This window comes from Nesoenas mayeri (assembly GCF_963082525.1).
Source record: "Nesoenas mayeri genome assembly, chromosome: 1".
Taxonomy (NCBI): Eukaryota; Metazoa; Chordata; class Aves; order Columbiformes; family Columbidae; genus Nesoenas; species Nesoenas mayeri.
This window is the reverse complement of record NC_137541.1, coordinates 73184531-73201619: the sequence shown is the minus strand read 5'-3', so window position 1 is coordinate 73201619 and position 17089 is coordinate 73184531. Positions and strand designations below refer to the sequence as shown.

The 17089-nt window shown below is 37.9% G+C and overlaps 1 protein-coding gene across 1 annotated transcript in view; it reads left to right on the top strand.

Annotated features, from left to right (window-relative positions):
- Positions 1 to 337: 337 nt before the first annotated feature.
- Positions 338 to 17089, top strand: part of ARHGAP8 (Rho GTPase activating protein 8) — a gene marked incomplete at its 3' end in the record, with an annotated part of 60778 nt that continues 44026 nt past the window's right edge. Inside the window, exons 1-3 of the mRNA XM_080364041.1 lie at positions 338 to 618; positions 3883 to 4020; positions 15510 to 15597. Coding sequence (XP_080220167.1) covers positions 582 to 618; positions 3883 to 4020; positions 15510 to 15597 — 263 coding nt within the window. The 5' untranslated portion in view covers positions 338 to 581. The remainder of the gene's footprint in view (positions 619 to 3882; positions 4021 to 15509; positions 15598 to 17089) is intronic.

The window sequence follows — 17089 nt, the reverse complement described above, 5'->3', positions numbered from 1 at the left end:
ACCTCTTTCATGTGAAATGTGAGGTATAGAATGTTTCCTGTAATAAAACTTATAACTGCTGTAGAATAAGTGACTTTGGTGTGAGGGTATGGAGTATACCTATCTCCTTCACCAAAGATATAAAATTAAGAAAACATTAAGGTTTAAGTTGTTTCCAGAAGTGATTAATCTGCAGTTATGATGTTTATCATTAAAAATGTGTAATATGTACGTATTTTGTGGAACAAACGCCCTGGAAAAAAAAACAAAAAACAAACAGGTCAATTTGTTGGAAGTCTTGCTATTATACATAGCTTTTCTTTTTTATGGACCATTGTTTGAAAATACTTCTATAATACACTATGTTTTAAGAAAATGGTAACCAAAATCCGATGAGCTGGTTCCTCAGCAATAATTGGGCAGTAGGATTTCAGGGGTATTGTTTCTTTTTTTTTTTCCTTTTTTATCTGTGTAGTGGGTAAAATATACCACTTTGTGATGACAGCTACTTGTGTTTATTTTTGTAGGATTGACCCAAGGACCATTTCATCCTGCAAGAATCGGTTAGCGAGATCTGCATAGACTTGCTCCTAAGAGATAACATGTCTGAGATTGACTATGAGAAGTTAGCTGAAATAGGTAAATATTTTTTATTATACTTCAAATGGCATCTGTGTAGAGTTACAGGTGATTTAATAGAGCATCTTCAGTAAGTGAGAGGCTTCACCAACATTCGGTAACAGTTCTTTGAGCAATCCAGTATGAGTTACAGCTGCTGTACTGATGTGTACCCTATTAAAGCCATTAGGGTTGAAGGTTAGTTTAATACATGCAGCTTTTATGAATTATTGGTAGATGTTCCTAGTGCAATTCTAGGCTATTGGAATATCACCATCATCACATATTGTGGCACAAATGGGAGTCATTACTCCAAAGAGACAAGTATTGAATGAGCATAGAGATTGCTGTATTGCATGATATCTCCAAAGATGTTAGTCGAGCTGAGCAATATGACTGTGGCATTAGGGGCCTCACCATTTGGAAAGATCAGTGTTACATTTTTTTTTCCTGGAGTTTTTGAGGATGCCAATCTGAACCCCAGAACAAGAGTCTTCCAGAGCTGCTTTTTTTTCCCCCTTATTATTATTACTATTATTATTTTTATTTTTTTTTCCCCTCCACCTCCCATTCCCTGTCCCTCACCTTCATTCTGATTTCTCCATGTCATGCCTTTCAGCAGCAGACTGGCTTTTTACTTCTACAGCCTGATTTAAAATTCACTGAAAGCAATTTTACCCTCAGCCTTGGTGACATGTGGATCAGGCCCCTCATGTTGTTTCCCAGCCTGGGTTGCGCAGTAGTAACAGTGTGCGTAGTAACAGATGATCCTTTGCTGTGCCTTATGGAGCAGGACAATAAACTCCATCATTTGCACGAGAAAAATGGAGCTGAAGTCTCCCTCAGTTTGGAATAATTAATCTTTTTTTTTTCTTTTTAATGTTTATTATGAAGCATCTTTTGAGCTCCAGTCCTTTTGTTCACACATTAAAAACAAACAAACAAACAATTATTTTCTCTTACTAGGTTAGGGTTAACTAGCTTTTCAGTAAATGTTGGTACTTCTTTAGTCCCTGTGAATAACTGCAGTACGAATAAATATGTGTCCTTACTTTGCCTCTCTAGTTATTTACTACATCTCCAGGCTTTGTTTACAAATCCTTACCTCTGTTTTTTGGAAATGCATCTATTTTTATGTGTAGTACAAAATAACTTTTTGCAGAAGGAGCTGGCTTCTCCCTCTCTGTATCAAAGGCTGCAGTTAGGATACTGGTTGTTTCTGTTGTGTTTAACTTGAATATACATAGCACTTTTAATAAAGCCTGTTAAGTTTCTGTGGATTCTGGTAAATGCTTCACAGCTCATGCTTTGCATCCACACAGACTAGCATTTTCTATTTCTTCTTCCCCCTCCCTTTTACAACTTCTTGTTGCTTTAGGTGATTACTGTGTTCAGACATGAAAAAAAAAAAACCAAACACTACGAAACAAAATAGTGTTTTTCTTGTTCTGAGTTTTGACATGAGTTAAATATATAAAAGAGGAAAAAAAATGAAATTTATGTCCTGCATTATGTTTGTATTATTCCTCCTGGCTCTTGGCACAAACACATTCTTCAAATTGAAAGAATACTTTTCCAGTTAAGGTTAGTGTAGCTTTTTATATATGTTACACATTTAAAGGGTAGAAAAATACACATTTTGGAGATGATAATAAGAATTTTAACTTTTTTTGTGTGTGTATAGGGATGACTCTAATGGCATATTTCTAAAAGCAGGTGTATATTTTTTTTTTCCTATAGGACTGCCGATTTATTTTCTGAGGAGGCTATAATGTGAATTCAGACATAAAGAAATGTAAAAGTAGTACACACGTTCTTGGCTCCTCTTTGTCTTCAAGAATCCCAGCCACCAGTGGCATTTTTTCATCCTTATGAAACACATTTTTGGTACAAATCATGTTAAAAATAAAAATGAGACAATAAAGCTTTTGTGTGGCTTTTTTAAGATAGAAAGATACTGGGAAATTGTGAGTGGAAAGCACTCTGAAATACTTAGCAAGTATTTTTCTCTTAACACTTATTAGCTACTGGCACATAAATCTGGCTAAAATCAATACCTAATGTCTTGTGTGCTGGTCAAGCCATATGAAAAATGTAGATGATCAGAAGGCAAAATAGTCTTGAAGTACTTTTTGAAGTGGCACTAATAGTGTTATAGATAAAACTAGTCATTGCTCCTTATTAAAACTTACATGATAAAAGTTAATGTACAGTAGGGGGTGATACACCTTATCAGACATTAATTTTTCTCTCTACATGTACCTTTTCTTGTCTTAACCCACCAAGACACTTGTGTGTTTATGTGTCAATAAAATGTTATTCCAGTCAGTTTCTAGAAAACCATTTGAATAGCATAGAAACGTTTGTAACAGTAATTATCCCAGAATCTGTGTTCATTTGGATATGTACTTAAGATCAGCTCTTTTTGAACCTTACAGTGGTTTGGAAAAAACTCGAGGGGGATGAAACCAACAAGAAACAAACCAAACCACACCCAAAATCTCTGGAACAAGATTGTTTGACCATGTATTGCTTATTTCAGTCCGGAGCAGATTTGAACTTGAAGATCTAGTCCAGAGTGTACTGAAGTTGAGGGAAGGATGCCCATTGATTTCACTGGGCTTTTGAGCAAACATTTACACCTTAGCTTGGCCTCTAACTGGAATATATGCCAGATGGACATTTGGCTACCATGCCTATTGCAGTTTCAGGTGATGAAAGGATTTCAAGGAAACAGTGGATTTTGGTGGAGGTGAGACGGAAATTTGTTTGCATTTTACTTTGCATAAGGGTAGCAATGAGTCCGCTCTCAGAGAGCGTTCACAAAGGGTGTTAATGTGGAGTAGCTGTCAATGCACACACGTTAGCGCACTGAAACTTTGACGCCCCCATTTGGACAACATTGAAGTAAGAGATAAGAAGCTGTAGACGGATACAACAAGCAGATTGTGGGAGTGTAGGAAATGATGATACAAAACCAGCAGTTGTAAATAGCAAGGTCAGAGCTAGCCAGCTGTCCAGTCATTATCAAGATTTTTTGTGAGCATCACAGCAGATAGTAATCTTAAGGAGGATGTGAAAGTAGTTTTGCAGTATTAAAGGGCTGCTTTTCCCACATGTGACAAAGGGGAAAGAACAAGAAAATTATCTGAAACTGCAACAAATGGTGATAAAGGCCTGTGTTTTTGCCAAACTGAGCTAAAATTCAAACCTTCAATAATCTATCAGAGGCAAAAGTTTTTCTTTGTTCATTAGCACTGTAAGCATTCTTGCTTGCTCCTTTAGAACTGCAGAAAGATGAAGCGGAAGATACACAGTCAGAACAGGAAGAAACAAACACGTCTCCGCCACTTGAGGATCCCGAGTTAAATATTAATCACCCTTACTATGACGTTGCGAGACATGGCATCATCCAATTAGCAGGTATGTTTGGAAAATTACTACAGCTTCACAGATATGAGACTCCTTACCACATTTTTCTTACTCTGCTCCTCATAGGAATCATGTTGATGCTTTCAGCCTTCATCCTGAAAAGCAGCTGAATAGTAATATGTGAACTCAGTGCTTTTCTAAAGATGAATTATGAGCCAAATATTTGAGCTTTATCTTGCTTTAAAATATGACTATAGCAATATATTATAATCTGAGGTCTAAGTGTGGCTGTAACAGATCTGTACTTTGTTTCACTGATAAGGTCTTATGTTTTTTGAACAGCCTGCAGTGTTGTTTAGCCCCACATAATCAGTTTTCTAGTCTGCCCTGGTAAGGGTGTGCAACTGTGAAGAGATATAGGTTACTGTATGAAAACTAATAGAAGGCAGAAAGGAAACTGTGGATGTAAATGTTAACTGCATTTATCACCTGACTTTCTGTTGTGACATGGAGAGAAGCTATCGGTACATAGCATATTTGAATACTGTATGATTTAATGTTTCAGCTTATTTATTTTTAAAACATTCTGGCAATGTGTAAGACATGCAGACACATTTATTATATAAAAGAACCTCTTTAAAGTATGCATTGCATATTTTTTTTTCCTTTTGGGTTGTTTTTGGCACCAATGTGCTTGTTAAAATAGCATTAATAATCACAATCCTGAACTAAAGACATGTATACAATGGGAAACAAATAGTTATATTTAACCCTGCTCACCCTAATGAAGTCTAAATTGTGTTGTATTGTGCACACTTTCTGTACCTCATACTTTAGTGAGCCATCCAGGTGAATATAATCTTTAGCAAAGCTAGTCTTCTAGTGAAGTTATGATTGACTAGGGCAGTGAAATCCATTTGACTTTGCTAATTTGACTTCTGAGTATAGTGGGAGGAGGATTTTACCCCTAGTAACTTCTCTTCTTGAAACTACTTATTTACAGGATAATAATTACCTTTTGTCTTCCTCAAAACTAACATCCCAACATAAGGCTCAAATCCATAAACAAGGGAATAACAGATTCACATTCTTATGATTCAGAAGCTACTACCTTCCAACCCACTGGGATGCTTCTCACTCAAGCACCAGTTTTGGGATGGAGGAAATACCAAGATGTGAAGGTTATTAGTGACACCATTGAAATCAAACTGACAAAGTGTGAAATAGATGTGTTAACAGACACACTGGATACACCAGCATCACTATAACTGTCCACCTAAGAACCTCTTCCATCTGCTGTATTAGGCAGTACTACATAGTAATGCTTTAAAAGAGATCTTCAAGACTCTTTTTCTCCTGCTAGTATACTTGACATCAAATTGTGATGGGCCATGTATTTACTGCTTCAACTTTAATCATGCCACAGCTATTTAGTGTACATCTGTTGTTGCTTCTTATTCTTCATTCACTCAAAGCTGCCCTGGAAGTTGTAAACAGTTGACGTTTGTCTGGTTTGGCTGGTGTTAATTCTAAAGGGTCCTTGAGTGTTTATTTTCCTTGGAGAAACCATCATCATTTTTGCAGCTATGAGCAGAGCTGCCGGGTGCTGAGCCATGAGACCCCTGAGTTTGTGCTTGGCCAAAGCTCCCTACTGGGGGCAGAGGGGATAAGCTGGAAATCTTAGTAAGTTCTCCTCAACTGACCAATAAGACATTCCCTGCTGTTTCAAATAAATAAAAGTTTACTACCAAGGCAAACAGAAACTGGAACTGTCGTAGTCTCAGAAAGACCCTGTGATTTGACTTGGAATGATGGGGGAACACAAAAAAAGGGGAAGATTTTGGAATGAGAACATGAAATATACTGGAACAGCTCTTTTTAAAAATTTGCACTTTTGTTGATGGTGAAACAGAAAATGTGGTGGGGACAGAATGATGACCAGCCTGCCCTTTCCTGAGCAGTCCCACCTGGCTGCATCTTACACATATGTCTTGTTCCTGTGTTAGAGAATGGGAATTTGCTTCAGTATAGTGGAGCAAAAGCCACAGTGTTTTTTAAAGAGATCTTTAAAGTTTCATCTTGGAACTTGCTCCCTATCAGTGTTTGCTTGGAATAAACCCCAAACATCAGGTGTACTGCTGGTTTAAATTCACTGAAGCAAATAGAAGTATTTACAAGATGAATCTTGGCTGTAATGTTAGGTTATCTCTGATGGTTTTGTCCTTAATACTGCAGTCTTTTGTAGGGCAAATGAAGTCCCCTAGCTATTGTGTAAGCTCAGAAAAGAGTCAGTTTAGTTACCATTTCAGACAGAAATATATGATGGAATTTTGCAAGTCTACTGGACGATTTAAATGCAAAGCACAAGCTGGGAGCTGCGCTTCAGAAGGCAGCCCGCGCCCTGTGAAACAGCTCTGATAGGAGGGTTTAGCAGGAGAATGCAGAAGTGTGAGTGTGAATGCAGAACACAGGGAAGGTGAAATATGATGGGAAGCCGTGCCTCACCTCAACAAAAGAAGACCTCCTGATCCTCAGTGTTAACGGGCGTGGAGTCAGGTTGGAACAATCTCTGGATTTAGAATCAAATGAGGAAGGGATGAGTCCTTCACATCTCCTTCCCATCTTGGAAAAGACCAGTCCCTTTTGAAAAAAAAAAAAAATTAAATCATTTGTACTTAGTATGTAATGGTTTTAATAATCTTTTTGAATAAGACAAAGCATAATTTCAGTGTTAGGAGTAGCTGTTTTAAATCAATTCTGAAAGCCGTTCCTTCAGTTTCAATTCTATGATTAAAAGACAATGAGATGTATTGTTTGAAATGATTGAAGAAAAAGAAAGAATTTAGGTGAAAATATTTGCAGTAATTTATCCATCTCTTACAGTGATCTAGGTTCCAAGAGTTAGTTTAAAAAGAATCTAAAATTCCTTCTTGCATCTCGCAAATTAAAATGACTCATACCTGCTTTCCATAACAATACCTTTGACTATGTGCAAATGAGATTTTTGAGGTTGTATTTGTACAGTGTGAAAATACAATTAATTAAATAAGCACAGGGGACATTTTAAAAATATGTAAGCTATAATAATTGTTTATTAATTACAGACTGATTTATGTCACTAGTACTAATATGCAGCTGAATACCCTAAACATATGTAAATGGACTAGTGCTGAAATGCTGGTTCTTTTTATTTCTGTTTTGAAGGAGAAATCCAATCTGTTGCCTAAAAAGAAACTAAAAATTATTTTTCTTTGGGGCAAAAAGGAAGTGACATATAAGCGTACAGGATGCATCAAGCTTCCATATTTTCTATAATATGATTGCTGACAACTTTTTGCAGTACTTTTTTTGAATACATTCTTATTTAGGAGGACTCTGTCTCTTGATGCTTTTGTTTTTGTTAACTGCCAGTGACATCTTTTTATGTGTTAGACAAAAAATTTTAATGGAATTGAAGTCCATAGTTGTTTTAAATCTATATTTCCCTTCTTAGCCTTTTATGGCTTTCCTAGTTATATGTAAAGATTTCAGGTATCCGGCCTGAGTCTTTGTAGACTGTCCATATTTTTATTCGAGATCCAGTTGATTTCATGCCCCTTTCTGATTTTGAACCAGTGCATTAGAAACTGATTAAAATACTATTATGTAGATTAGACTCTGAAAGGTAAAGTTGTAATTTGGTTTTTGGAGCATGTAAGGAGAAACTCCAGTGAAATACCTAATAAGCCTAAGACACAAGTCCTAGTAATTTTCAGTCCATCTCAGTGACAGCTTTGCCACTTCTTGTGATACGTTCAGGAGCAGATCTGTGGTCTGTAAATTGCAGTGCCACTGGAAAGAATGAGCTTTAAAGATTTTTTTTTCCTTAAAATATTTACTTTTTTTTTTTTCTTTTTTTTTTTCCTCTTTAATTCCCAAAGGATATTCCTGAAATCAGTATCTCTGACATTATTTCATGACTAGCCTTTTGGGGAAAACAAAAAATCAACTAGAGAGACCTGAGACTCGGCAGCTTTTGAAACAGGAAGCTGAGGGCTCTGGCTCGCAACCTATTTGCAGCACAAGAGCAGATTCTAAGGTGGGCTTTGTGCTTTATAAAGCATGTCCTAACCATTTGAATATTGTCGTGTCTTTTTCTCAATTGCTATGAGAGGAGCTCCAAAATAAAGGTTGACATCAATAAAAAATATTCCCTGTTCTAGTGAAGAGGGAACTTACCTGAGTGATAGAAACATGGGTTCAGTTCCTTTAGGCAGGAATTGAACTTCTGTTTTCCACAGTCTGTACCAGTTTTCCTCCTGCTTCTTTCTCAAATTATTTTCTTCTCAGAACGTGAAATATACCACTTCACACTTCATCCTACACCCAAATATACTTTATTAAAAAGAAAAGCCTAGCACTATTTCCCCTTTACCAAGTAAACGTAAATAATATTCCCTTTCTGTTTGACTATTTTGCTGCTTCTTTACTTTCCTTTTTTTTTTTTTTACACTTTCTGTGCATTATCAGAATACTTACTTTTGCATCATTGAAAGCAGTTTTGATTTTCAGTGCCCATTTTAAGACTAGAGCATTGCTCTAGTCCAGAGAATCAGCCAGGTAATAAGTATACTGACGTTAGAGAATGGATTTAACTTGCTCTTGTTTCGACTTACTTCACATAGTTTCAGAGGAGCATAGATGAAATGTAAATATTATAATTAATTACATCAAAAAGCAAGCTATGCTTTTGCTTTCAGCCGATATGAAGAAAATTTTCTATGGCAAAGTATTTTTCCTAGAGAAAATTAAAAAGAAAAATTGCTCATGGAGGAATCTTTGATGGGCAATCTTTGCTTTCTGAGGGAAATGAACACAGTTCGTGTTGTAGGAAATCTCCTGGACATTCACTTATAGTCATTTCTGTTTAGAAAGCCACCTGAGCATGTACTGGATTTTAATTGCAATTTTAGCATTTTCCAGAATTAGCTAGATGCAGTACAGGTACAATCCTCTCATAGAAAGTTATTTTTTTAAATAAACAGATGGACATGAGTAGAATCCATAGCAATGAACACAAAAAGGGAAATTTGTGAAATCAAGAGAAGTTGACTCATGAAATTTAGGGTTGGTGGTGTTATCTGTATTTCTTCAGTGGATCCAGTCTCTGTCCCAAAGGGTAAACACTACAATAAATATTTTAATAATAAATATTTTAATATTTTAATAATATTTTAAATATTTTAATAAATATTTTAATAGCCATCTTTAAGATGGCTAATATCCATTGTAATATATTTCCATAGGATCAGCTGAGGTGATCAATGCCAGGAGAAAGAGAACTTAAATCTCTACAGCCAAAGGTATAAGCTTCTCATGCTAATGTTGGGAGTCAGCTGTGTTATCTTGGCTGTGTATTTCTTAACTCACAAGTTTGCCGTTATGGAGGGGCAGAGACCCACATTGGATTAGTTGTGAGTGTATTTACTGTCCATTACTCAGCCTAGGCAAAACACAGAAGCTTTGTGGTAGCTTTTTTGTGACCCTTTACTTCCCTGAGTTGCAGAGCATAGGAGGAGGCTCGAAAGCACAGTTTGTCTGGCCATTTAGCATAGTGTAATTTAGGTTTAGGCTCACTTTCTCTAGCTTAAAATCTATCAAAGAAACAAAGATGTGAGCAAGTGTTTTCACTGTCAAGCCAAGTCCCCTGAATTTTGACCCTTCTTCTACTCCCATTGAAACCAATGGCAAAACTTCTGTTGACTTTAGGATGTCGCTTTGCTATAATGTGATAATGACAAGCTTCAGTGAAGTAAAGTGGTATTTCACTTTTCATTTATAAAATAGCAATGTTTAGTATCAACAGAACAAAAGCTCTTAAAAAGTCATGCTAAAATTACACCATTCAAAAGATCTAATTTGCAAATTGGAATGAGCTATATCATTAGAAAAAAACCCTCCTCATTTGCAAGAAGCAGTTAAAAAGTGCTGTGCCATCCAAATTGTTAATTAAGAACAATCCCCTTTCCCACTTGCCTTTTCCTGTGCCTTACTGTAACTTATTTTTTCTACTGCAAAGTTTAATCTCAGAAGCGATGTATGATTCATGTCTGTTTCATTGAAGTCCAGACAAATACCACCCCAGCAGATAGTTTGAATTTTAATGTACATAAATCTTATTCTGGACAGTGTGCTCTACACACCCCTCTTTACTCACAGAGCGTAGAGGAGGAGTCTGGCTGCACTAGGCTGTGCTTCCAGGAGTAGCTCTGTGGCCAGCACAGTTGAAAATAATCCTGGTTGATTATAATCCTGAGGCTGCCCGGGAATGTGTCTGTACAATAGCAAGTGCCTGATCCAAGGGCAAGAGCCTTGTACCCTTGGGTGAGAGAAGTCCCTCAGACTTTTTGGTGCATGAGGGCTGAGTCTGAGCCAGTGACTTCTAAAAAGGCATATGTAGGTGGCTAGAGGAGTGTGACTACCCAAGCAGTGAAGGCACTTGGTCTTTGGGAATACCTCCTGAATATCTGGAGCTCAAAACCAGTGCAGAAAGATGAGGGGAGAATTCCTTTTTCTAGGGAGGATCGAAGTTACCAGCCTTTATCCAAAAGTGTTTGATGACATTAGACTGTGGATTAAATACATTAATACAAAGCTACATTTTTGACCTGAAAAAAAATCATCAAGGAGCAAAGCTGAAATTGCACTTCTTTTTTGCTTTGTCCCCTGTAGAAAATAAAGCATCTTTCAGCTCTAACTTAGGTCCAAGTAGTAGGGAAATATGGCGTTTGAAAGATAAAAATATACTCTGTGCTGATTTAAAATTGGCATACTTGCAGTTAACGCTCTCCTTTGAATGTGCAGATAACTGCACTTTCACCTGTTTGTGTAAAAATTCTATCCACAAGGTCATGGGATCCTTGTCAGACTGGGAAGCAAATCCTCTGGCAAATGCGATGGACATTTCCCAGGGCGCTGAGTCACAGTTCTCCTGATGGAAGGCAAGGAGAGAGCCTCCTTCTGTTTTGATCAGCACTCCATGGGTCATGTTAAAATTTGATGTTGTTCAAAACATTTTTGATGCCTATGAATAAAGAACTGCCTCTTTCCTTTCATCCTGGGCCACATCAAAAGAAGCGTGACCAGCAGATTGAAGGAGGTGATTCTCTGCCTCTACTGCATGTGGTTTGACCCCATTTGGAGTCCTGTGTCCAGCTACAGGGCCCCCAATGTAAGAGGGAAATGGACCTGTTGGAGCATGTCCAGAGGAGGGCCATGAAAATGACCAGAAGGCTGGAGCACCTCTCCTGTGAGGACAGGCTGAGAGAGTTGGGCTTGTTTAGCCTGGAGAAGCAAAGGCTCCAGGAAGACCTTATAGCAGCCTTCCAGTACCTAAAGGGTACCTACAAGAAAGCTGGAGTGGTAGTGGAGTCACCATCCCTGGAGGTGTTTAAAAGGTGTTTAGATGAAGTTCTTAGGGACATGGTTTAGTGCTAGAGTTAGGTTATGGTTGGACTCGATGATCTTGAGAGTCTCTTCCAACCAAAATGTTTCTATGATTCTGTGTGGTGATAGGACAAGGGCTAATGGCTTTAAACTGAAGAAGGGTAGATTTAGATCAGATATAAGGAAGAAATTCTTCACCGTGAAGGTGGTGAGACACTGGAACAGGTTTCCCAGAGAAGTTGTGGCTGCCCCATCCCTGGAAGTGTTCAAGGCCAGGCTGGACGGGGCTTTGAGCAACCTGGTCTAGTGGAAGGTGTGCCTGCCCATGGCAGGGGGGTTGGAACTGAATGATCTTTAAGGTCACTTCCAACTCAAACCATGCTATGGTTCTATGATCAGCTGTCATCACGAATGGGAAGCTGGCACTGCTTTGTTTAGTTTTTAATAGAGTTGATGTTTTCGTTCACTTTTTCTGGTTTGCTCCTGTTGCCTGTGTGGCACTGTTGGGAGGGTGAATGAGATAATCTGCTGGTAATTTTGAGAAATTTTCTCTGCCTCAGTTTTCCTGCTATTTAAACTGAGCAATTATGTTTATTTATATTATAAGTTTATCTGTTTGCAGTCTTCTATAAAGCTGGTTATTTTTCTCTGGCTTTTAATTCAAGCAGTCAAATGTGACCAACAGTAACAATTAGTGACTCATTTAGTAATTTAAGTGGAAACCTTTCTCAGATTTATTTTGTTCATAAAAATGATTGTCTCTAACAAATAAAATATTCTACAGTGCATTGTAACACAGCAATATTTTCACAAATAAGTCACATTTTAGAGAACAATCTTTTATTAATGTTTTAATTTAATTTTAGTACATCATTCATAGTAATGTATGTCATATTATAATGTTTTCATAAGTACTCTGAGAATATCAAATAAGATGCTTAAAAATAACTTCAGAAAATAAATAATGGTCTGTTTAAGAACAATATGCAGACATACCCGGGTACATATAATTGTGGTGTTGTGCATATTCTTCCTTTATTTGTGCTGAAGCACCTTATTTAACCCAGGACTCAGATTTTAGTTTTAGTGCGGGAAGGGACACCAGGCCTTGTGGAAACTTTTGAGAAAGACAATAAAAAGAAGCAGTCAGCCAAAAAAGAACAGGGCAAAGGAACTAGCCAGCAGGGAAAGTTGTGTTTTGGAAGTCAAAACTATAGTACTAAAGCGATAATTGCCAAAATTAAAGCTGAGTTACATTTTTAAAAGATGTTAAAGCAAATAGCAAAAGGTTCTCTGGTTGTATAAATAAAAAAGAGAGGTGTGATCTTCTGTGAAATAAAAGTGGAGTGGCCATAAGAGATAATCCAGCTTTCAGGTAGCTCTCAGGTTCAATTAATACTCAATCTTGTTTTTCAGTAAAGACAATGATGTTATATTATTAGGAAATATTTTTAAGTCCTATATGTGATGTCCATTTGCAATTTAGTATCTAACTCTTGTCACCTGTGTTTAGAAAAGATGCATTCAGATTGGAACAGGATAAGGAACAGCTGGGTTGGGAAGAGACAGATGATCTAACTTGTTTCCAAGCAGTAAGATACAGGCTGGTGGGGTGGGATATGATTATTGTCTAGAAAGTCCTTTTGGATGGTACATAGTACTGAAGGAGAAGCTGGGTGATGTCATTGTCACACAAACAGATTTGTACAAATTTGCTATGACTTTTAGATTGGGATTGAGAAGGCAGGTTGCTGGTTGTCAAAGCAGTGAGCAGGAGGTGCAAGAAAGAAGAAAAACCTAACTGTTTTTTAAGATAGAACTCAACAAATCAGTGGAAGGATTGTGTGGTGCAGCTCCTGGTGATGACATAGGCTTGGAACTGATAATGCAGAAGGTTTCTCCCAGTTCGTGTTCATATGTGCTAAATCATTCAGTGTTAATCTCACCTTTTACCTGCCTTTTCTCCTTCTGCACCTAAAATTGAATGAGTTTAGATAGATGTTGTCCCATCACATCCTCTGTTGAGCACAACTAGGTAGGAACTGGACAAACAAAATACAGGACTTTTTTTTTTTCTTAACGTGGAACCTGTCAGGTGAGGACAGCCAACTCTTCCTGAGTTGGATGAAAGAAAAGATATTACTTACCATCAGTGGTGGATTTTCCTGGATAATGTGTCTTTGCAAAGCCGGGGAGTGTTCATTCAGATCAAGTAAGTTGAACCAACATCAGTAATACAAATTAGAACATCTTAAGAAGTGATCTGAAGGTGTTCTGCCCAGTTTTCATAGAAATGGTCCTATAATTTTATTTATTCTTTAAGTATCTCTGTTTCAGATTTAACTTCCCCAATTTTACTTCTTTTTCTATTTCTATAGTACAGCTACTTAGTTAATTAGGGGTGGAAGGGGAACAACAGAATTATAAAAAATGCCTAATTCATAGCTTTATTGTACTCCTATTGATATCAAAGCCAAACTTTGATATTTTAGCGGCAATAGAAGCAAGTATTAAATATAATTCAGTTTGAACATTGAAATTATACCAAAAATGTCTGAAATACGAATTCAATCTCAACATTTTCATGGGATGTTTCTGTATTTCTTTAAAAGGAATTTTATCTTTCATGTAGATATGTGTTAAAATCCTAGCACCTCACAGTCTCCAGTGCTGAGTTACCTTCAGTACAATCATGACTTAACCTGCATGCCTGGCTTTCCAGATAGTGGGACTTGGGTGTGGGGTGGCGTCGAGGGTTTAGATTGTGGGGTGACAATAAAACCCTGGCAGATGTATTGTTAACCTCCTCTCCCCTCCATTCCCCCCTTTTGCCTCTCCCTCTCCCCCTTTCCCACTAAGGACAAGCGTTCGGGAGGGAAAGAAGGACAAAGATAAGAGAGTTGGAAAAAATTAAAGATGTTTTACTAATGCTGCTAATAAGAATAGAGAAAATAATACCATATATACAAAACCAATCCTGAAAGTCTCAGCAACTGCAGAGCCAGCAACCAAAATCCTGGTTTGGACTCTGCAGCCAACCGGAGCTGGATTCAGTCTGTCACTAGGCCTCAGTTCGCAGGGACGACTAGCAAGGTCCTCTCCTAATGTCGGCCATAAGCAGAAGGGAAAAGGCAAAAGGAAAGGGACGAGATCCTCATGATCTCCCACTTTTATATGAAGTATTCACGTGAATGGAGTGTTATACACAGTTGGTCAGTTTCTTGGCCACCTGTTTCTTGTTGTCCGTCTCACGAGATGTCCATCCATGCTTATCAATAAGTTTGCATTCCATTGCTAGGTTTACCAAAACATGTGTCTGGTTCTCCAGGAAAATGCAGTTAATATGAAGGCTTTAGCTGATAGGCAAATTCACTAAAAGAGAAACTTGTTTTTAACAAAACCAGGACAGGTGGTCATGGCATGAACATCAGCTTTGTCTATAGACACAGTGTGGGTGAAGCTGTCACGTGGCAAAGAGTAAATGAACTTGAGTGCAGCAGTATGTGCTTTGTCAGAGGAACTAAGGGATGGACACTTAGGGGTCTCCAGGTTATGAAAAGCATGCTTGTATGCCTTGCTTGTTTTATTTTAATTGTGATCTGAACGTAGCAGTGCTTCTGGAAAAGAGTATCTAAGAAAGCTTAAGTTGATTTAAAAAAAATCTGACATAGATGTGTGACAAAGGAGATGCCCAAAGTGCTCAGAGGCAGAGAGGTATTCTCATAAATCCCAGACATAAAGCACGAAGAGTTTGAGCACAGATCACTTCCAAGACTACCAGAGAAAGCAGGTATGTTCTCTTCCACAACTGACTGCTGCAAGTGGGCTTTAGTGTTCCCTGTCAGGAGCTGAGCACCATCAACCACCTCTGAATATGACTTTCTCACCTTGGCTTCCTCATTTGCCCAGCAGCTGCTCCATGTCACTGCAGCCGTGGCCAAGTTGCTTTCTGTAGGCAACATGTGATTTCACAGTGAAGTTTTGCAATATGTTTTGAGTAATGATGGGAGATAGTAGCCCCAAATATCAGAAGATAGAAACCATTCCTTCAGATCACTGAGGTCCCATTGCATAAGTAAATGAACTTTATCTTTACTAACTGTTTTCTTCACTAGGTGATGACAATTCTGGAAGGAAGGTGATTACCTTCAGTTGCTGCCGTATGCCCCCCTCCCATCAGCTCAATCACACCAGATTGCTGGAGTAAGTTTATTTCAGTCTCCTGCATGGACTGCTTTACATTTTATATGTGAACTTCTATTAGCTTGTTTCCAGGTGAATGAGCTTTCAGGGAGGAGAAGCAGGAGGCAAGGAATGAAATGAAAAAAAGGATGTAAGACCTACTAGTGTTACTATTAAGTGAATGAGATGTTGATGGAACTGCCACAGTTACTTCACCTGCAATCTTGACTAGAAGAAGCAATTCACTGTGTACTGAAATCAACCTGTCATCTTGATTTTTATTAATGAATTCTGATTGTATTTTAAAAATCAAAGTTATTATGAGGACCAATGAAAGAGAAATTCTAGTATTTTAGTGCTCTGTACATAGGTTCTCATGAATAGCAGTTTGTCTTAATTTGTTATACTTTATGTCCTAAGTCACTCAACAAGAGCGTTGTTTAGTTATTTAAATCTTAGTGGTTTTCTTCTTTTATAAAAATACCTGTATTATGTACAGTATATTATGCTTAACATTTTATATGTATCTCACTTTGTAATGTTTGGGGTTTTGCATTTAAAGAAGTTATGAATATGTAAAAATCACAACATTCTTCCTTATAAACTTGCTGCAGCAAGATACCAGGGCATGTAGTTTGTCACTACAGGTTCTGTTCTGCCATGAGAGTCCTGTCTGTATAAAGCATTTTAAACCTATTTGGAGTTCTTGTGCAGCCTCCATTGCCAAAACGTGTGAGCACCTTTCAACCAACAGTACCCACCACCTTTGGGAAGGGCCGAAGTGCTGTTATCTCAGCTTTTCAGGAGCAGGGAGGGATTAGAAGGCAGGTTATTTAAGAGATGTGTTGGAGACCATGTTGCTTCATTGGTACACTCTTCACACTTAGACTGTTTCCACAGCTTTAAGTCAGAGATTCCCATGTAGCATAGAGATGGTGTTAGCCCCTGGGAGGAAGAGCGACACCAGTCAGCTCCTCACCTGGAAGAGCTACCTGCGGTGATGTCTAGGAAATGCAAAAGAAAGGAGTGTGACAAACCACATTGCTACCAGAACGAAGGAGCCTTCCTCAGTTCTGCGAGGAGACACTGTGATGAAACTAGGATTTCCAGCCCTTAGACCCTTCTGGACTTGAACACTGACGTGTTTTCCTGTATCTGAGCCCACATCAAATTCACTCGGAAAGTCAGTGCTAAGAGAGAAATGAAGTCACGTGTCTGGATGTGAAGCTAGCAATTTAACTGTCAAGTGATCTGATTTTGGGTAGTTAGACCCAGATGTTGAGTTTTGAGGAAAAACTGCAGACTAGGCCCAGACCAATAGGTGTTTTCTGATAAAATCACTTAAAGAGTTGATTTGGTAAAGCTGTTGTAATGTCCCTGCAATTCTGGAATTACCTTGGAACAGGTAAAAGACTGTACAAAAGCACTGGTTATTTTATGCCCACACTCAATTATTTTTAGAATTACAGGCTTTCCTGTATACAATACGCCAATGAATTTACATGCTGTAAAA